The sequence below is a fragment of the Anas platyrhynchos genome, chromosome 1 (assembly GCF_047663525.1).
Source record: "Anas platyrhynchos isolate ZD024472 breed Pekin duck chromosome 1, IASCAAS_PekinDuck_T2T, whole genome shotgun sequence".
NCBI classification, from domain to species: domain Eukaryota; kingdom Metazoa; phylum Chordata; class Aves; order Anseriformes; family Anatidae; genus Anas; species Anas platyrhynchos.
This window is the reverse complement of record NC_092587.1, coordinates 60,949,972-60,970,410: the sequence shown is the minus strand read 5'-3', so window position 1 is coordinate 60,970,410 and position 20,439 is coordinate 60,949,972. Positions and strand designations below refer to the sequence as shown.

General features: G+C 39.5%; 1 protein-coding gene across 7 annotated transcripts in view; it reads right to left on the bottom strand.

Moving 5' to 3' along the window:
• The window catches only part of DGKI (diacylglycerol kinase iota), a 217,091-nt gene that overhangs the window by 40,217 nt on the left and 156,435 nt on the right, over positions 1-20,439 (bottom strand). For all 7 annotated transcript variants that reach the window (XR_011809784.1, XM_038168188.2, XM_027445238.3 and 4 more), the window contains 4 exons: positions 17,497-17,566; positions 15,949-15,989; positions 14,236-14,363; positions 13,546-13,671 (listed from right to left, as the gene is read on the bottom strand). Coding sequence is in view for 6 of the 7 variants with exons in the window: in XM_038168188.2 (XP_038024116.2) it covers positions 13,546-13,671; positions 14,236-14,363; positions 15,949-15,989; positions 17,497-17,566 (365 nt within the window). In the remaining variant the exon portion in view is untranslated. The remainder of the gene's footprint in view (positions 1-13,545; positions 13,672-14,235; positions 14,364-15,948; positions 15,990-17,496; positions 17,567-20,439) is intronic.

The following is a 20,439-nucleotide window of genomic DNA, read 5'->3' as shown; positions in this document are numbered from 1 at the left end:
TACAATACGACTTATTTCAAGCAGGGGTGTGCATTAGACCTTCAGAGGTCTTTTCTGACCTATTTTTTTCAACTATCTTATAAATCTCTCTACAAGGCTTTCTTCTACTATTACTCCAGCTTTTCTGTCATTCTTTTCTCTCAGATATTTCTCATATGCAATGATGATAAATAGGCAATGGCAACACTGTCTCTTGCATGCAGGAAAATTCTGACCAGCTATGCTCCCTAAATCTAAAAAATTCCATCCAAGTTGTTTATTATTTTGCAGAAATTTGTTCAGACATACCCTGTTAACCTGTACCAACAGTCTGGAGAGTCTAATTTTTTTCTAATTCTGTTAAAGACAAAGATCAGCATAGCATTTTTTCTGGTGTCTCTGTAGCTTCTTCCTGCAGCCTCAGTCTATACCTGCACATAAACTGCTGCCTCAGGCTGTTCATGAGCAGCCCAACATGCAGGATTGTAATCTGGTGCTTCTTACAAAAATGAAGACAGCTCTGATCTATTCCTTATTGTGTCTCAGGCATGTCTGTCCTTTAAACATTCCATATCTTGTCTCACCACTATCTAAATTTTTACCTCTTAGCATTTACTGTATTTCTCTGTCCACTGTAAAATACTTTGAATGAAGGTGTGGAACACCACAATGCTGCTATACCTGAAATTGTACTGACACCCAGAGGAGCGTCCTGGGAATTGCTGCTTAACTAAGGAATAAAAAAAATCCCAGAACAAAATGTTAAGAGAGGAGGGCAGGGCAGGGCAGGGCAGAATGTTCTAACATTCATATTAGAATACAGTGATTCCTTAGATTCCTTTACCTTGGAATCACCGTCAAAACATAACTTAAGAAAGCTTTTCCAAAAAAAAAAAAAAAAAAAAAAAGCATGACCTAGGGTGATCTAGGTGATTTTTTTGTTTGTTTGTTTTGTTTTAATACTTGGCTCCTATTTCTCTCACCACCACATGACACCAAAGTATCTCAGGGGAATATAAGACACTCAGTTTTAAGAAGGCTGATCCAAGCCTCTTTGAATAGGTATTCTTCCATTTCCAGACTTGAATTAAATCTTTACAATTTTCGCTGGTCTACTCTGACAATTGTTGAACAAATCCTGGGTGGGGGGAGAGATTGGAGGAGGAGAGGCAAAAGAAAGGCAGTGGCTGATGTGGCACTAACCCTAAAAAAATAAAGTGAGATCTAGACAGATCATGCAATATTCAGTTGAAATGACAGACTGTTAAGGAACTGGCTGCTGGATATAAGCACCACCTTAACTTCCTATGTGAAATTTAATTAAAAAAAAAAAAAAAAAAAAAAAAGATGTTAAGAACAAGCAGGTAGCAAAACATCTGACTTCTTTTCTCAATAACCAATCTGTGTACTTTTACATTTCTCAGGAAAAGTACACAGATTGGTTATTTTTTGGCTCAAATGTCATTTTTTTTTTTTCTGCAATCTTAACTTTTTGTTTAACACAAAGAAACAATTGATTTTTAGTAACTGCAAAGCCATGCCAGCCACACTGCTTGCACATTAGGTATACCCCGATTAAGTCACATCCCCAGTTTTGCCCTGAGGCTGGATAAAGGGAAAGCACAACAGCAGCTTGGTATCCTGAGACACCATCCAAATAAATTCAGGCTAGCTTTGGTTTCTAAACAGCTTAGAAACTGCCCTAAGTGGTATGTTTGCTACCACAAAGCAAAGTAGTGACTCCTGCTAAATTGCCTTTAGTGGTTTTGGGAGAAGGGAGACTGAAACATAGGAATCCTTTAGAAAAAGGTGCTTGCAATAATGTTCATAAATAAGTGGCCTGATTTTCACAAGTGCTAAGCATCAAGCAAACCTCACTTGTTTACCATTGATTTAAACAAACAAACAAACAAAAAACTTCAGTTAATGAAAATAACACACAGGTCTTTCTATAATCCTAGGCAGAGCAAAATTACAGAGCTCTTTACACTCCTGCTATGGGATAAATAATGAAGAACAAAACTTTGTAATGGGAGTTTCATATATGGTTTTGTGCTACACTTTTAGAGGCCTGGCAGAGAAACAAGAATCTAGGAGTCAGGGTTATACTGGCTCTAAGCCACCTCTGGCTCTCTGATTTCAGCTCTTGGCATAATTTAGCCAGGTCCATCTGTGTCTGCTTGCCCATGGGCATCAACGCTGCCAGGAACTGCAGCTAGGCTATGTGCTACGGCCCCACTCTTCATGTATTTCACTCTCAACCACACACCTCTGTGCCAAAACTGCTAAATGCTCACTCAGTCTCAGCTCCCAAGACAAAGCTGTGGGTTTTAGTCCTCCTTTCCCAGCACAGAGGGGTAGCAGGCAAGCAGGGACAACTTTTCTCCCTCTCACTTTGAATATTTTCCAGATGTCAGGATTTTCTCCTCTTGCTCAAGATAACCTTCATCAGGCTTTTCAAGAACAGACAGTGTCTTCTAAATTGTGACATATAAGCCTGCAGTCAGGGACCTAGAACATGCAACCAAGATATGGAAGAACAAGGGCAGCAATGCCAAGACACCCAACCTGGGAAAAGAGCTTCCTCATCCTCAGCAATTCCCAGACAAACTAGAGAGTCTCTCCACAGCCTGAGCACGTTAAACCCAGGCCATATTCACAAGTAGTTTTTCAACAAAGCAACATTTTCCATAGAAATAAACCTCCGACACACACACAACTACACCAAGCAAAAACAGATCACCAAGATATTTTTCAAGCAGCCCTAGTGAAAAAACTCACTTTTAGTTCAAGATTCCAGTGAATATTCATGTCAAAATATTGCTCTCAGCCTCATCAAAATACTCTGAACTTTGTGGGTCCAAAACACTAAATTGCAAACCTCAAACAACGACCTATTTTCACATGACTGTGCTTAGCCTCTAACTTTTTCTGCATAGTATTTTTACACTTGTGTTTTCAGTTTCCAGGCACAGCTGAAATTAAAACATGTAGATATCTAAAGAGTTAGAGAAAGTTGGCAAAGGTTTAGCTTTTAGGAGTGTAACACAGTCAATTCGGACAAAGTAGTGCTTCTGTGTGATGATTTAGAGCAGCTTTTTGTTTGTTTGTTTTTGTTGTTGTTGGTTTTGTTTTATTTTGTTTGTTTTACAATATTACCTTTCTATTCTTGTTGCAGGCCTGTTAAGCCAGAACTTAAGAATATGAATAGGAAATCAATAAATACAGTCTGAATTCAAATTATGAGGTGTCCTAGTGTGAAAGATTGGACACACTATGTATTTAAATGCATGTGTTACATATGTACAGGACTATGCATCATACCCGTGCCCTGAAGCTCTAAAAGCTTATTAGCCTTGGCTTTGATAAAGCTTAGTACTGAATGAGAACACATTAAGAACTGGTCTTCTCTCCAAACAGATGGCTGATCCTTATGGCAGGGACAGAGAACAGGGACACAAGCTTGCTGTTCCTGCGAAATGCTCAGAAAACTAAGACCTAGATGTTGGTGGGTTTTATTGATATTTTTTTTTTACTTCAACTCTTACAAATAAAGAACAAGAATACACAAATACATACGTACATGTTACCTAAGACAACAAGGTTCACTTCTTTTCCAGTATCTATTGGACTCGAACCTTATAACGCTGGAGGATATTTATCCTACATTTATCAGATTGCTTAAAGCAAGCCCAGAAGAATACAGGCTCCCTTTCTGTCAATCATCCTGTATCACACTACTAAACCCAACTAGCCCTTCTTCCAGTGTCTGTAACGTCACTGGGGGCCCTGGGTCTGCTATTTCCACTCCAGAAAGCCATTTATATCCCACAGTGGCATCATCAACTCCACTCTCTCCTCTACCCATCTCTTGCCAGTTACAGTTACCACATGCCCGACATTTGCAGGAAAGCAGTAGGCCCTAAAGATCGAATTATCCAATGTCATTTTCTTTTACCCAGCAAAACATAAAACAATTGTACAAGAAGTGACTGCCTTGATACGATCCCCTGTCTTTCATGCTATACAGCTGCTTTACTTCTCAGCATGGATTTTGCTTCTCACTCCAGGGGCTAAACTAAGCAAGCCAGAAGAATGGAAACAAATGAAAAAAAGAAAAAAAGAAAAAAAAAAAAAGTTGAAGTGAGAAAAGAGAAAAAAAGAAAAAAGAAAAAAGAAAGAACTTTTCTACTTTGGCCTTGGCAGTCAGCCAGGGAGCAAAAACAGATTTATAGCTGTTATGGTAAACAATTTAAAACTGAGGCACCCAGCTATCTGTAGTCTGTCAACATCAATTTCATCCTTTAAACACACTCCAAAACTTCAATTCCACTTTGAAAACTCATTTCCCTTGCCTTATCTACTGGAAATATTTGGTAAGTGTTTTCAAGCTATATGGCAGTTGACTTTCTCAACATCCAGTAGGTAGGTGCCTTTCTCAAGCACCTGCATATTCTGTTGCTTCAAGTCATATAAGAAGAAGAGAACTGGACTCTTTTGGAAAGTGGCTTGCCAGTCTAGAAGCAAGATCTTTCTAAGATGCCAATTTGTAGACTCACAGTGCATAAGAACATTTTGCATGTTACTGTCTGCCAAAATAAAATGTCAGCAGGGTGAATATCCTCAGCATCTCAGTTGAGATGCTACAAAATCATTCAGAGCCCTTGTTCTGAGGGCTCAGGGGCAGGTGGGTGGGAAAAGAGGAAGCTCAAATCCCACCCCATCCACTCTGGGGATCTATATCCTGAATAATAGAATTATTTGATAATAAGTACTGTCAAGAGAAAAAAACATCCTACAGGATACAGTACAGGATGTACTCTATTTCTATCACATACTGAAGGGGCAGAAACACAAACCCACCACCTCAGATGTGCCTGCTGTTGTTAAAACCCCTTAGAAATTCAGCATCTCAACAGCATAGGCTGGAGACTTAATTCTGGAAGAAGACATAAGGACTATTTGCATTGCACTCACATGCACAAATAAGGTCATACACATGCAAATCAAAATCAAATTCTAGTTTCTTCCCTTTCTAATTACACTCAACAAGAGCAGAAGCAAAAGACAATGTCTTAAAGCTCAGTATTCCTGGGAAAGGGGTTGTCAGGATGATGTGTCTAGGTTGTGTAAGTACCAAATACTAATGACTGTTGAAGACATTTTAGTAAGTAAAAAACATGTTTTTCTACACAGCACAAGTTCTCTGTAGATAAAGCTAAACTTTGGCAGTAGTGACATCAAAATCTTATTAATTAATGGAAGTGGTGATTAAAGAAGGTCTTCCATGGATTCAATCACTTAACAGACAGTACAAGTTGCTAAAAGTTCATTTTAACAATTTTCAGAATCATCTCATTTTCACTGTTTGCAGAGTTCCCTCAGGTCTGGTGGGTGCAATAACTGTAGAGGTGTGGTTCATCTCCTGATACAGCAGGGAAGGTATGTGGTAACAAGTTCCCTAGTCCTGTATCTGCATCTTCAGGTGTCAGAGCAAAATGCCATGATTTTCTCACGCCCAGAGCTGTCACCAAATTGGTAACATCATGGCCAAGGTCATGCAAAACCAAAAAATTGGATCTTGAGTTGAAAATGACTGTTCTCAGGTTTAGCCTCACATGCGCAGTCTGTGTGTGATACACTCAGGATACACCAAAAACATTTTGTGGGCCAGTCTTTGGAAAGAAGTATTTGGGTAATAATATTCCTCTCCATCCCCCATGATTTTAAGCATTGCTTTTCTCTCTAAACTGTGTTCTTTTATTCTGCAGTTTGGTCAAGGTGTAGTTGACTGGATTCAGACATGTCTAGGAATCCGTCATCCTGGCTATGATAGGGATGAGTATCACTACAAGATACAATTCCCAGGGAAAGTGGACATGAATTAATTAACAAGGTTGGAGAGATTTGAGACTAACTTGTGAATTAACATTTGTCTAGGCGTAAGTCTTATTTCCAGTTTCATGACATGCCATTTAAGAAATTCATCTATACCCTGTATCCACAGCTGGATATGATCAAGCTTGTTGTACAAGCAGCACTTGAAGGAAAAGGAAAAATTTTTCTAGAAAAAACGTAAGAGCTGGACAATTAAGTTAGCTTCCAGATAGTAACAGATACCAGCAGCATCAGGTGTCGTTAAAGAAACTTTTGAAATCCCACAGGCTACTAAGCAGCACAAGGCACTAAGCAAGATTTTTATTTGCTGTCAATCTGGAAGGAGTACGAATTTCACTGGGAAGTATTTCTATCCACAGTTCTACAGTCTCCAGATTGTTCTTATATACAATGACTGTACCACAAAGTAAAAATAACTATCCTGTTTTTGAGAATCTCTTTACTGAATTGTCTATATTAAGAAAATAAGAGAATCAAGCTTTTCAGGCAGGGCTTGATCTTGAAGATATAGATGTCACAGAGAAAACACACTTCTTTTTGTAAGCCAAATTCAACCATTTTAAGAGCGTTGCTATTTGTCAGGATGAAAAAAAATAATAATATTTGGATGGCAAGAAATGAAGCTTGAAAACAAATTACTCAAGTAATGCCACAATTCTCTTGGATTTTCATTGTTACATAGTAAGTTTTTTTAAGGAATGTGAAAGGGCATGAATATTTCTTCTCAGAACTGCAGGCACCTATCATCAAGGTAGAATTCCAAAGGAAAGCAGTAATTGCTCCTTTTTTTTCCAACTGAAAATCTCCAGAAACAACGAAGAAGGCCAAAATATTGAAGTATATGGAGAGAATAAATATTCACATCAGGAGCATAAAGTACTTGAAATTCACTATTCACCATGTCTGAGTGCAATAGCATAGAACAATTAAGAGGTGCCTTCTTTGTCAAGAAAGTCTCCAGAAATGGGGACAATGGAAAATTTATAGGAGCAACTGTAAGATTTTAGCTACTGTGACTGCATTATACTGACAATAGTGAGAGTTTTCAAAATACAGGACCAGACATCAATTTTTACTGCTCAGTCTTACTGAGGAAACTTGCTTTCACTCAAACAATTTATTATCTTTTTGCTACATTCTTACAATTACATGATTTTATTTTTTTTTAATTCTTCAAAGTACTTTCCTATTTAACCAACATGTACCTTTCCCTTAACCATTCTCAGTTTTCTATACAGCATTTTTCCTTTTCTTTTAGTCCTCATCTTTCTTTCGCTAACATCCTTCATTTTTAATATCACTATCCTAGCAAGAGATGGAGAGCTGATTTAAGCGCACCTTTTTCATGTTCCATCTTAAGGTAATAAGAATGATGCCTTACAAGCTATTTGTAAAAATATCTAGACAACAGAAGAAAAAGAAAATGGAGCTGAGTACAGACACTGCATTTCATTATGTTCTAATTCTATTATAAGGACTACATGAGTGTACAGTGAAAGTGAGATATGATCTATACCATCATTCAAATAAGGCTTCACTAAAAGTAATCACTACTCATGTAGCCTCATCTGGGACTTTAAACAATAGAACAGTCATTTGTTTAGTTGTACACAAATAGGTGGTTAAAACACACACATTTTACTCTTATGGCTTTAGCCTGTAAACTAAATCTGAACCAGAACACTAATTCACATTTTACTATCAAAACTCACCAGGACAGACTTATTTGACTATTTAAGAGCTGATGCGGAGTTTTCCAGTGCAAGAGTTTTGGGGAAACATGAATTTTTCTGTCCTTCGCCAACCTTTAAACCTTTAAATGTTCACTATTACTAGGCAGCTCCTGCACAATACATTCAAATGCAAGTGACCTCTTCATATTTTCCTAACTTTCACTAGATGAGCATTCCTTTTCCTTTCTGCATGCAACCTTGTATCCCAAATGCTTTTTTCACCTTGTACCACACCAAAATTTCTCTTAAAAACAAAACAACAACAACAAAACTTGTAATGTCTGTACAGTCACACTGATTTCCTGGGCAATGATCTGTTTCTTGTGGTTGAGTTAAAACACTTGGCATTTAGCCTTTTTCTTCTTTCCTCTCAGGAACTAGGTTATTATTGCCTCATAAAGCAGTGCCTGGGTGGTATTACTAGCTAATTAATGTCTATTTAGTGTAAAGAGCTTCCAGCCCCTTTAGCTGCTTTTTCTTCCTTTCTCTGACAGGGCCAGATGGCACTCTGGCCAACCTTCATCCACCCTTCACGAGCCATACACTCAATTCAGACAATGAATCTAGCAGCTTTGGATCTTATTCCCTTTACATGTGTTAGGTGGGCAGATGCTAGAAGAGTGGTTGTTACTGCTCCAAACAATGGGTAAATAAGTGACTTCGCTTAAAAGACATAGGTTAAACATCTATGAAGCAATAGTCACCTTTTCATTTTTGTACGCTGCTGTGTTATTTGTCTTTATTTTCTATCTTTCATCATAAAACAGGGTGACAAACACATACCTACAAAAAGAAATACATGGTCAACAATGAATACTTGCAACAGGCTGTAAGGCATTGATCATGCCCACCTCACCATACCATTTGATCACAGAATAAATTAGGATGATGAATCCACTCATGTTCAAAGAAAGAGTCCAATTACATTCTTCTGTGAAGCCAGCCCAGAATACTTGTCTTTTTTCAAGATCAAGCACCAGTAATCCAAGTAACTGTCTTCCCATTGGTGTCGCATGCACCTTTCACACTGATTTGATGTTCCTATTAAGATATGATCCTCCCCAGCTCCAGATTACTGCATCAAGATGCTAATTTTCATGTCCTTTACACTCCACAAATTGGTCACACGTCAAAGAACCTTCAGAAAGGGTAAGGGAAGGAGGAACAAAATGTAAAATATCATTAACCAAATGCCATCTGAAAATTAATTAGCATGAGGCTCACCTGATTAAAAGTGTAAATAATTTTCTCTTAGAAAACCACTGCCTCAGAAACATTACAGATGAATTATTTTTTACCCCAAAAGTTTGTGATCAGGAAAAATTCCAAATCTCACCATTATTTTTAGATAACATTCTCACCTCTACTTTCATTGAATTAAGTCATTTAAGGCATCTCTGTATTAGTAGATTTTGTCTTTTTATCTTCATTCCTCACTTCTCAGAAAGCATTATTACATCTTAGAGAGATTAAATATATATATAATAGTGCCAGAGACACTCCAAGCAGCCTGCAGTCATACTATGATCAGCTGTGGTCTAATCTGCTTTTAACATCTGAGGAGTGTCACTACCGATTCATGTTTCAAAGACAAATGACTACTGAGAAAACAGCCCCAGCTGGTCAACTGACTGACGCGTTCTCTCACTGCAAGTCCCATGTCACTTGCCCTAGTGACAGGATATAGGGTCTCACACTTTGAGCTGGAGGTGATGTGCAATATTTCAGGCCAAACATAAAACACTGGACAAAGATGACCTTCACAGGGTCCATGAGAACTCCACAGGTGGGAGGAGGTGTCTCCTTAATGCTCTGCCATATTCCTTTTTAGGGAACTGTACTCTAACTCATTAAGATCCTCTCTGCAAATTGTATTTGAAAAAAAATAAAGTAAAATAAAAAAATCTGAAAGGACAAACCTCTGAGCTGCTTTCAGCTGCCAAAAATATAAAAGAAATTTCTAAGCTTTTGCTTTAAAATGCCAGGTTATAAATGCTTGACTTTCCAACCTAAGTTTGGTTGGAAAGTCAAATGCTTGGTTGGAAAGTCAAATACTCAGAAGCTTGGAAATACCAGAGCTCGTGTTATCTGAACATCATGCTCCAGCCCTGTTGCACTCATACATTACAACAACCTTTAATTACATTGCCACATGCTACTTTCTTCTATTGGACTCTTGCTTTGATGTTTAAAAAGACCTGCTTAATATCCTTTTGTATTCTGTATAAGCAGCGCACAGCCTCAAGGTTCATTTATCCCACACTACCAAAACTGTGCACAGAATGTAAAATGATTAATTTTCTCCTAAGCATCTCTGACAGAGTCTCCCCATAATATCCAAGTTTCTTGTGACTGTGAAATTTACCCTCGCTGTGTTCCTCTAAGGTGAGGTTGCAACATTATCTGTATTCCGCAGGTGGGAAAATGAGAGTCGGAAGAAAGAAGGCACAAACTTCCCATTAATTTTAGTAACACAACCTAAGGCACACAGGAAGCATATTACTCAGTTTCCAGTCCTTCACTCTGTTTCAAAGTCTCCTTGCAATGGCCTCCCAGCCTACTTCATAGCAGACATGCATAAAATGAGGAGCCTGTTGTTACTGGCCATTTGTGAAGTTTGTTTTTAATCTGCATCAGTCAGAAATTCTGTGGAGGAAACTGAGGAGAGAAACCAGTCCTCCAGAGTAGCTTTCAGCTGCCTTAAGTGTAATATCTTGCTTTCCCCACTGCAATCCTCTGCTTCATTTACAATACATCTTTCAGCTTTGCAGCAAATGAGGCAATGTCTAAACATACTTCAGAGCGTGCCCACCTGAATAATGAATAATCTGCATCAGCTCAGAACTCTAGATTCTGGAGAGAAATGGCCACCATGTCCCTAGCCTGTCTCCTTCTCTTATCTATCCTCACCCCATGTTCTCCTCCTTTTTTTCTTCTTCTTTTTTTTTTTTTTTCTTTTTATTTTTATTTCCCGTTGTGATTTCTTGTTCTTTGCTTTCTCTGCTTCTCTCCAACAGCCCCCTAAGCTTGCACAGCAGCCTGTCCCTTCTCATCTGTTGCAGCCCAAAGTCCCTGCAGGCTGACATTTTCTCCTTCACTTCCTTTTCCTCCTGTTCCCTCTTCCTCCTCCCCAGATACCTGACTGTCCCCTGGGCTCCTCCATGGCTACTTTCCATCTCCTAACTCTGCTCCCCAAGTTAGTGCATACACTCTTATTTTTTTCTACTCCTTCTTTTGTGTTTTTTTTTTTTTTTTTTTGTCTTCTTTTCCCTGCTCCTCCATACGTCTTTCCCAGCCTATCCCCATTTGACCAAGATTGCTCCTCCTGTTTTTTTCCTTCCTGCTGGAGATCAGCAGCACAGTGCCCCTCCTCAGCTTCTGTGAGCCTCCTGCAGCCAGGAGTAAGCACAGAGAGACCCCACTCAAAACCTCCCTGAGCATGTACAGACACAAATTTTTGAAAACACAGCTCCTGAATCTGAGGTCTCCAACAGGTATCAACAGCCTCAGGGCAAACTCAGGAGCACAAGACAGCATAAGGCATTTCCTCAGTATAATGGGGATACTTTTAAATGTAAAGCCTCAAAAACTTCAGTGCACTAACAGCACTAAAACTTCTCAGGAAACAATTTCTGGATTTATTTTATTTACAGAAAGTAATTTAAAGCAATACATTTTCCCCAAATCTTGTATTCAGAAACTACTGAATTTTGTTAAACTTTAAACTAGAAGGAAAAGAGAAAGATTCAAAGCCTGAGTCTTACCATAAAAAAAAATAATAATAATAATAATTAAAAAAATCAGCCAAAACAGTTACAGTTTAGAAAAGCTTTAAAGGAAACGGTGCCTTACAGTAAACAGTAACAGGTACGCTTTGCTCTGGGCAATACTACTGTGCTGATAATTAATAAATCTATCAGATAAACATAATTGTTCCAGCTAAACAAACATTTCCAGTCATACTGGCGTAAATAAAATCATTCCTTTCATCAGTTAGAAGCAAGTCCACGTGTTGTCACCATCTCTCCACACTGCCTAGAAGTGTTTAAGCATCATTTTTCCCCCAGCTTGATAAGACCCAAATTTCAGGCTGACCATTCCTGTCTAATGAAAAGTGCACCTGAGTTCGCTATCCCTAGTACAAAAACAAGAACTGATCCAGAATTTCCCCAGAGTAATGGCGGAAAGCCTGGTGAGCATTTTCTGTCAGTGAAACTGCAGATTACCATTCCTTCCCACAAAAAATCCTATTTTCAGCAGCATCCATTTTGCTGCGAAGTTTCTGGTTTGTAGCCGTGCAGCTACAAACTCCCACCCACACTGTGTCTGCCCTGAAGCAGTACTCAGCAGGCACCATGCAGCCTCAGTTTGAGCACATCTGAGACAGAACACCTGGTTTCAAAAATCTAAAGTTGAAGGACCAAAAAGCTGAGAACCACTTCTAAAATGGGCTAGAAGAATTAGAAACGAAGCAAACAGGATCACAGAGTCCATAGCCTATTTTTTGAACTTTAAAGCTTTTCCTCTCCTAGGACAATGCTTTTATTCCAACTGGAGTTTTTATAATTTATTATTCCTTAAGAAATATTTTTAAAACATACTAGTGTAGAAACTGATGCTCATTTTACTGAATCTTTGGTGAAGACACAATTTTATATACCTTATTAAAAGGACAAAGCTGCACATTTTGTTTAAACATTTAATGACCTAAGATATCATTACTTTAAAAGCTATTTTACAAACATCTTGCTCAAGAGCTTTCATCATGGTCATGGCAGCCAAAAGGGCCAACCATACACTGGGGTGCTTCAGGCATGGCATTGCTAGCCAGCTGAGGGAAGTGACTGGCCTGCTGTGCTCTGCCCTGGTGCAGCCTCATCTCAACTGCTGTGTGCAGTTTTGGGTGCCTCAATGTAAGAAGGAGATAAAACTATTAGCATCCAAAAGAGGGTTACAGAGATGGTGAAGGGTCTATGAGGCGTGGCTGAGGCCCCTTGGTTTGTTCAGCCCTGAGCAGAGCAGGCTGAGGGAAGGCCTCATGGCAACCTGCAGCTCCCTCACGAGGGGAGTGGAGGGGCAGGCGCTGAGCTCTGCTCTCTGGGGACAGAGACAGGACCCGAGGGAACGGGATGGAGCTGGGACAGGGGAGGGTCAGGCTGGGGGTTAGGGAAAGGGTCTGCACCCAGAGGGTGGTTGGGCACTGGGACAGGCTCCTCAGGGCAATGGTCATGGCACTGAGCCTGACAAAGTTCAAGGAGTGTTTGGAGAGACTCTCAGGCTTGATTTTTGGGTGGTCCTGTGTGGAGCCAGGAGTTGGACTCAATGATCCTTGTGGGCCCCTTCTAACTATGTATATTCTATGTTTATCAGCAGCAAAACCACTGTTTAATCATAGAATCACAATGTCTGAGTTGGAAGGGACCCATAAGGATCATCGAGGCCAACTCCAGTCATCCTATACCTGCAATGATATCACTGGCTAAAGACAATATGAAAAATATTGCCTACAGCTTTGAAAGTAAGCAGTAATTGTAGAAGTTTCTGCTTTTGCACGTTGCATCAGAATTACCTTAAGGGTGAGTGCTTTGGTCTTTTTCATTACCAATTGTTGTGAAGGTTCCTACTGGAACATCAGACATCCTAAAATAATGTATTTACTTTTGGAAATATGGATATACATTTTTAAGAGAGTGGAGTGACATGGAGGGGGGGAAATAAAAATAATAATAATAATTAAACAAATAAAAATACCAAAGGCAAGAACATATAATAATGGAGAAAGAGGATGAAATAGAAGTGATTAAAAAAAGAGAAGAATTAGAACAACTTCTGTTATTTTGGCATGTCAGCACAACTCAATAAGCTTAAAAAAGCCACTAGTCTGTGGTGATGGTGACAGTGTGTCATCAAGCAGAGAAATGCAGAGGGCTCTTACTGCAGCATATGGGTCTGGCTGGCGTCCTTTTGTTTGTCAGGTACCTCGTAGTGTGGGGAAATCTTGCCGAGGCCACTGTCGCTCAGCATCCTCTTTCGCACTGCAGGGTTCCATCGATCTGATATTCTAGGGAGGGAAAAATGAAGAGAAAGACATTCAACTCCAGAAATTACTTTGCATGCACCACTTTGAAGCTCTTTTATGTCTGTTTGTCCCCACCATTTTTCAGCCCACAGCAAGCTAACTTAGCTAAATTCACTGTAAGTACAAGACTCTTCCTACAGAAGATCAGGAACATTTCTGGTCTGCCCAGAGGACGAGATTTCACCACCATTCTGAGGCTCAAAGGACTTCATGGACTTATATACTGGTATCAAAGCCTTGACCATGCAGAGAACAGTTTTGTAACTTGTTAGATACAGATTTATGCCAGGGGCAGATGTTCTGTGAGGGTGTGAGGACATTGAAAGGTGCTGAAGATACCTCTTTAGTCCTGCTGTTTGCTTCAGGATGTGTAATACAGTAGATTTTACTCTGCTGTCCTTCTGACATTACCATTGCTGCACCTGATCCTGTCCCCAAGTCCCCACCCTTTACTGTAACACCCCCACCCCCTTCTGAAAAGGGGACCAGAAAAGGAATGCCCAACTCTAATGTGGCTGCTGAAGGCCAGATTCTAGCACCACTCACCCAGAGGCCTGCTCCACTACCAGATCAGGCATTCCGGGTGGCGTCCCCCCCTGCTGTGACATTACCAGCTCTGGGTCCAGAATAAAAATCTCGTCCTGCGAAATTTCCGTCACAAAGTGCAAATGTTCCTGTCGGAGTGATATAAGGAACAGATAACGAACCTGCGGCATCACTGGTCAAACAGAAAGCCCAAATGGCTACAGGAAACCTGGCAGTAGATCAGTTTGAAGAGCATTCATGTGACTCTGTGTGTGTATTTATTTAAGTGCATACATATACACACACAATAATAGCAATGCTACTGTGGTTGTAAATAAGCAATTCTTAGATTTTAAACAAACCAAGATTCCCAACCAACAAGCTTCACATTCACAGCAACACTTAAAAGGCTGTTGCTCAGTGACTCAGGCCCTGTCAACTCCATTCAGCTGAAAACTGGACGTCTACCCAAAAAGCTGAGGTTTGCATTTCCAGATGAGGACCATCATCTAAGATCTGCCCTCAGCTGACATCTGACAGGATTTTCCATAGTTTGCAGGTATTTTCTCAACCCTCAATTGCTTGTATATTCTGGTTTTGCATCTCCATTACCAAAGCTCTCTTTCTCAATCCCTCTTTTCTGTTATTGACACAGAAGTCCCATTGTCTTTCCAAAACACTGAGTGTGAGTAGGCCTGTCTAAGTAGGTGGATGGACAGGAAACTTCCGACATTTTGTGCACAGGGACCATCACATAGTATTGGTCTTTTGCCCACAGAAACATAGGGCGATGAAGTAGGGGGGAGGATGACAATTTGTACAGAGTCAGAATTAAAGAAATGCAGAATAAACCAAACAGAATGACACCGTCCAGTTTAACCTATAGCAGCATCTTCTTCATCTTTGCTTTACAAATGCTAAAGCACAACTTCATTAAAGCATGTATATGGCTGTGTGCAAAGGCCCTTGGTGGCTATATGCAGACACTGAACCTGGGACCTCTGAGCTAAAGTCACAGCTTCTTCTCCTTGAACTAAAACACCAGCTGCATATGTCCATGTAGTTCAAAAACTGCTTACATAGTTCTTAGGAGGACCAGGTGCAAATGACCAATAGGTGAAGCAACAGTTTACACGTAATGCTGAGCCACTAATTGATCTGTTCTGGCTACAAACCAGGAACACCAAAAGCTCTGTAAAATTTTCAGTGTCTTTCAGAAAATAAATTCAGATTGGCAGATCTACACCACAGGTTTGAATCTAATGAAACTACATGCTGTTTTGGGTTTCCTTGGGAATATTTGATACAGCTCTGCTCATCATTCTCAACTTGTAACATCACATTAATTTCCACAGCTATTTCATGTCACGCAGAGGATCAGGTCTTCTGGTGACCAAAAACATCATTAGTGAAAAGATAAAATCAAATAAGCTAGTGTCACACAGATACCCTTAGTAAGACATGATAAGAATGACAAATATAGAAAATCCTGATTTGTATATCAGGTTGGCAGAAAAGCACACCATCAGCAGATATAAATCTTCAGTGAGCTCAGTGAAATGATGCGAATTATATCAACTAAAAAAAAGGCCCAGAATTTTTTCTCTGATTTTCACAAGGCATCAGCAACATCCTAGAATACATGAAAGCAATGGCAGATAATTCATTTTAAGCTGCATGTGGCATAGCTTTAAAAAAAAGATTTATAGAAACGGTAACCAAATAGAGATTTACCTGAGATCTGTCAATGCGGTAAAAACGATCAGCAGAAGTTGCTGCAAGGAAGACAAACAAGAAAGCAGCAGTGAAGCAAGTGGTCTGAGCAGGACTGCTTGAACAAGATGGGCTGAACTGACATCAGCACCATGTAAAGACAATCTCCGTGTCAGTGAAGTGACATGGGTTTCATAAGAATATAATTTGATTCATTCATCATTTCCATATTTCTACCCCATTAAATGATGAATTTAAATGTTGGGCTTAACAAAACAAATATTCACTGAAAGTATTGACTTGAAATAAATAGTTAAAAATGCAAGAAAATTGGGTTTCAGGCATATAAGAAGACTTAATTACATTAAAATATGTGACAGAAAGAGATGCATTCTTCCAATGACAGTAGAGCAAGCACATCATAGAATTTATAGGTCTAATAGTATTAATTCAAATTTTGAATCTAAAAAAAATTGTAATATGCTTGGGGTCTCCTTGTAAATCAAATGCTCAAATATTCAACCTGAATTACCAATACACTCAGGAAAATTTATTCTGCTCATGAACAGCACATGAAAATCACACACAGTGATTAGGGAGAATCACTAAATAAAGTCCTAATATGAATTTTGGCACTGCCAAATAATCTATTTTGATAAAACCAGAAGTATTTTATCTCCTACAATATGCTTCATCAGATGCATTTTGTTGTTGTTGTTTCTGCTTTGCATTTAGTTTGGCCAGTGAAATCACAGATTTGTTCATTCTGGGCTTTTGACACAGCAGTGCAGTAATATAGCATTGTCATTTTTGGCATTTCAAGGGAATATCAAATACGTTAAGACAAAAACTGAATGCATCTACCCAACCAGCTTTATCTGAAAACCAAACAGATCCTAAATGCATGTTTTATCAATTTCCCTCATGAGAGACAAGGAAAAGTGATTAGAAACCATCAAGGAGAAACTGGTTTTGTTTTGAACAATAAAAAATCAGTCACCACATGCTGAAGCTTCTGCAAAAGCAGATGCCATCCATTTTGGCTGCTAATTCTAGTGCTCTGGAACCTGATGTAAAGCCCAGTTAAGCTGTCTGTTTTGGCAAAGTTTGGGTCAAATACAAGAGTTACATGAAGCGCACTCTTAACAGGGGCGGGCAACACTTTTCCATCACCTAAACGCTGCAGTACTTACACAGAAAAGGGAATGAAGAACATTGTCTTGCTGACAGCAGTGTGCTGCCACAACCATCTGCACTATGAGTCCAGATACTGCCACGTGATAAGGGCTGCATCACAGCATAGATGCTAATAACACAGATCCCAAACCACCCGTGGAAGAACATGACTCCTTGGGGCAACAATGCTACAGAAGACACTTTGATTGCTAAATGAAGGCCCTGTTTCATTTTTCAGAGGAGAAAGGGAGGCACACAGCTCCCTTTTCAACTGCTCAGCATAGCAAGAAAGAAAGCTACCCCTTCATGGTGGTACCCTTAGATGTGTTATCCTCCACATCTGCATCAGAAGCAAGCACTATGCTAGGCACAACAGAAGGGAGATGCACTTACCATCTAGGAAGCACCATCTAGGAGAGAGCCTCTGAACAGAAAGGACTCTTGGGAAAGAGCTTTCTTGGTCCTGGATAGGGCAGGGAAATGACATAAAATAAAAAACAAATCTCTTAAAAAGACTATTTCCTAGTATCCGCTTTTTTATTTTTCTCTGCTGATATCACACGATTTGCAATACCTGCATAACTCAAATTCACTGGATATGTTCCACACTGACATCAAGGTTTTAATGTATTATAACAATTGTTATAATTAATGTAGATAATATAATGTATTATAATAATTGTTATAATTGTTAGAATTATATTTAATGTATTATAACCAATTTAATGTATTATAACAAGAGAGCAAACAATTTACTCTTTGTAAGTAAACTTCAACTACATCCTCAGCTATCTTCCCTTCAGCTCAGCAATACCAAAAAGTGTTGCATCAAAACTAGCTTTCTCAGTTGTCTACAGCTCCCTTTACTTGTAGGGACAGGAAAAGAGAGGGAGGTGAAAGAGAAGGTCAAAGATACACATCAGTAACAAACAACAGCTATGAACTCTAATTACTATGCTTGTTTGATGTGTGCCTGTCATTTTCGTTTATTCCAGAGCAGTGTTTTTATGCCCTTTCCCACCTCTGTCAATCTGCCACTCAAAGCAATTGCCCACTTTGCTTGTTCCTAGTATGTCCCAAATGCACATCAGGGTGGAAAAAAAAAAAATGTTATTCTCTGCATCCAAAATACAGACAGTGCAGGCATGGGGACCACCATCAGCCAAGACAGCAGACATCCTGCATCAGTATATTCCCATTCTGGCTAAAAAGACCTGCTCCTTGGGGGCCAAGGAGCATTACTTCAAGAACCAAACCAAATGTCTGGGGAGGAACAAAGGACTTCAGACCGCCTGCCCTTTGCTTTCTCAGCTCTCACTGAGCTGTAGACAAAAGGGATCTCAGAACGAAGGTGGCCATGGCTCTGTGCCATGCTGCCGGTGGATGGCCAGCTAACTTCCTAAAGCCACTGGAACACAACATCAAAACACAGATTTGCACAAGACAAAACACAACGGCATGGATTGTGGACACCCACACACAATTTGCATAGAGGGAGATTCTTTCCTTGTTTATATCTTAGGCAATAAAATCAGCACACCTTCAAATGATGTAAATTCAGGCACATACTGGCTCAAGATTAAAGTTTATTCCTCCTGAAGACAACAGACTATGGGCAGATATACCAGTGTGCAAGGCAAAAAAATGAAAAGTGGAAGCAATGGGGAGAAAAAGTGCCTTTAAGAAAAGTACCTTTAAGAAAAGCACTGTGCTTTGCACAGAAATCACAGGATGCAAATAATCCATGTATATTCATAACACAGAGAGGTGACCACAGACTAGGATACAATCTCACTAGGACTTGCCAGAATACCGTGCACAAGGTCACCACCTTTCCTGACTGCAGGATGCAGGACAAATGACTTCTGTTTTGGAGATTGTACAGCTATATCTAGTGAGTAGTCATTTAAAGGTCTAGCATCAGAAAGCAAAGGCTGGCTGAAGGAGGAAGTTCAAAAAACAGATTTCAAACAATCATGGGTTTTCAGCCAGCCTTCTAACAGGGCTATGAACATTTAACCACTAGCATAACGCAGAAATCCACCCTACAGCTCATGCTTCGAAGTTACCACTCCAGCCTGAACTACAGCAGACTTTTAGAAAGGCATCTAGCCTAGGTGATAGACTCCAAGGGACAAAAAAAACACCAATCCCTCAGGCAGCTGGCATCATGTCCATGGTTTAAAGGAGGAAAGTGAGACTGCTTTGTACACAAGAGGGAAAGTGCAGAAACACCACAACAGAAAATGAAAGTTTATGCTACATCATGCACATCCAACACACCTGGAACATTCATACAGATTCTCAAAGGTTTGAATTATTTTATATATTTCACTTTGGTTATACTGCCTGCTGTCTATATCATCAAGAAACCCTAGAAGTATTAGCTATTTCTTGTTGACTTATCTTATATTTTGCAAATCTGACATATTCCTAATACATTTCTAATCCAAATTGCCATGCGTCAGAAAAAGTTAAGAAAAAAATAAAGAATATGTCCACAGAAAAATGGCTGTTTCATTGGTTCACTTCCCCAGGCTGCCCACTCATGACTCAGTAAGACTGAGAGGAAGAAGCCCATTGCTTTCTTCAACCTGAGGAAAATCTCAGAGAATACTGAAGGAAGTTGTCATTTCCATTTGAGTGGATAAAAAGATTTCCAAACTGATTACAGAACAAATGGTGCCTTCATATGTCAAGAGACAGACCTCACTCTTTGATTTACATAAAGGTATCTCACACATTTTCAGCTGAGAAAAAAAAAAAAAAAAAAGAGGTTGTGTTGACGTTGTATGGATACACGCAAGTCTTTGGTATCCCTATATTCCCAGTCGGCAGAGTGTCTGCATGCACTAAGTGTTGTTTTCAGGCAGGTGTGATGACAATTAGCACTTTAAATTTTGATAGATACTCATTTCTCAGCCAGATGAACTGATCTCAGTGCCTGGCATGATGCCACTGCAAAATGTTAACAATTTTATCTGGTATCATTACAGGTTTTGTATGATTCATATTATTAGCTTCTGCCACTGGGATTGACTGAAACTTCCTATTATTGCCTTTCCTTTCTGGTTATCCAAGTCAGAAAAGCAAAGACAGCTCCAGACAGCTCATGTGGCTTCTTCTCATTGCCCTAGAATTTGGAACTTGGCTATTGTCCCAGCAACAGATCTTGTCTGCAATGTTACAGCTTCTTACAGATTTTGCTCAAAAACAAACAAACAAACAAAAACCTCTCTTCTGATTCACAAATCAGAAGAGATTCATGAATCTATATCATGAATCTGCATCTATAGCCACTCTGACAAAAATCAAACCTCAGTTCTATCCCATATT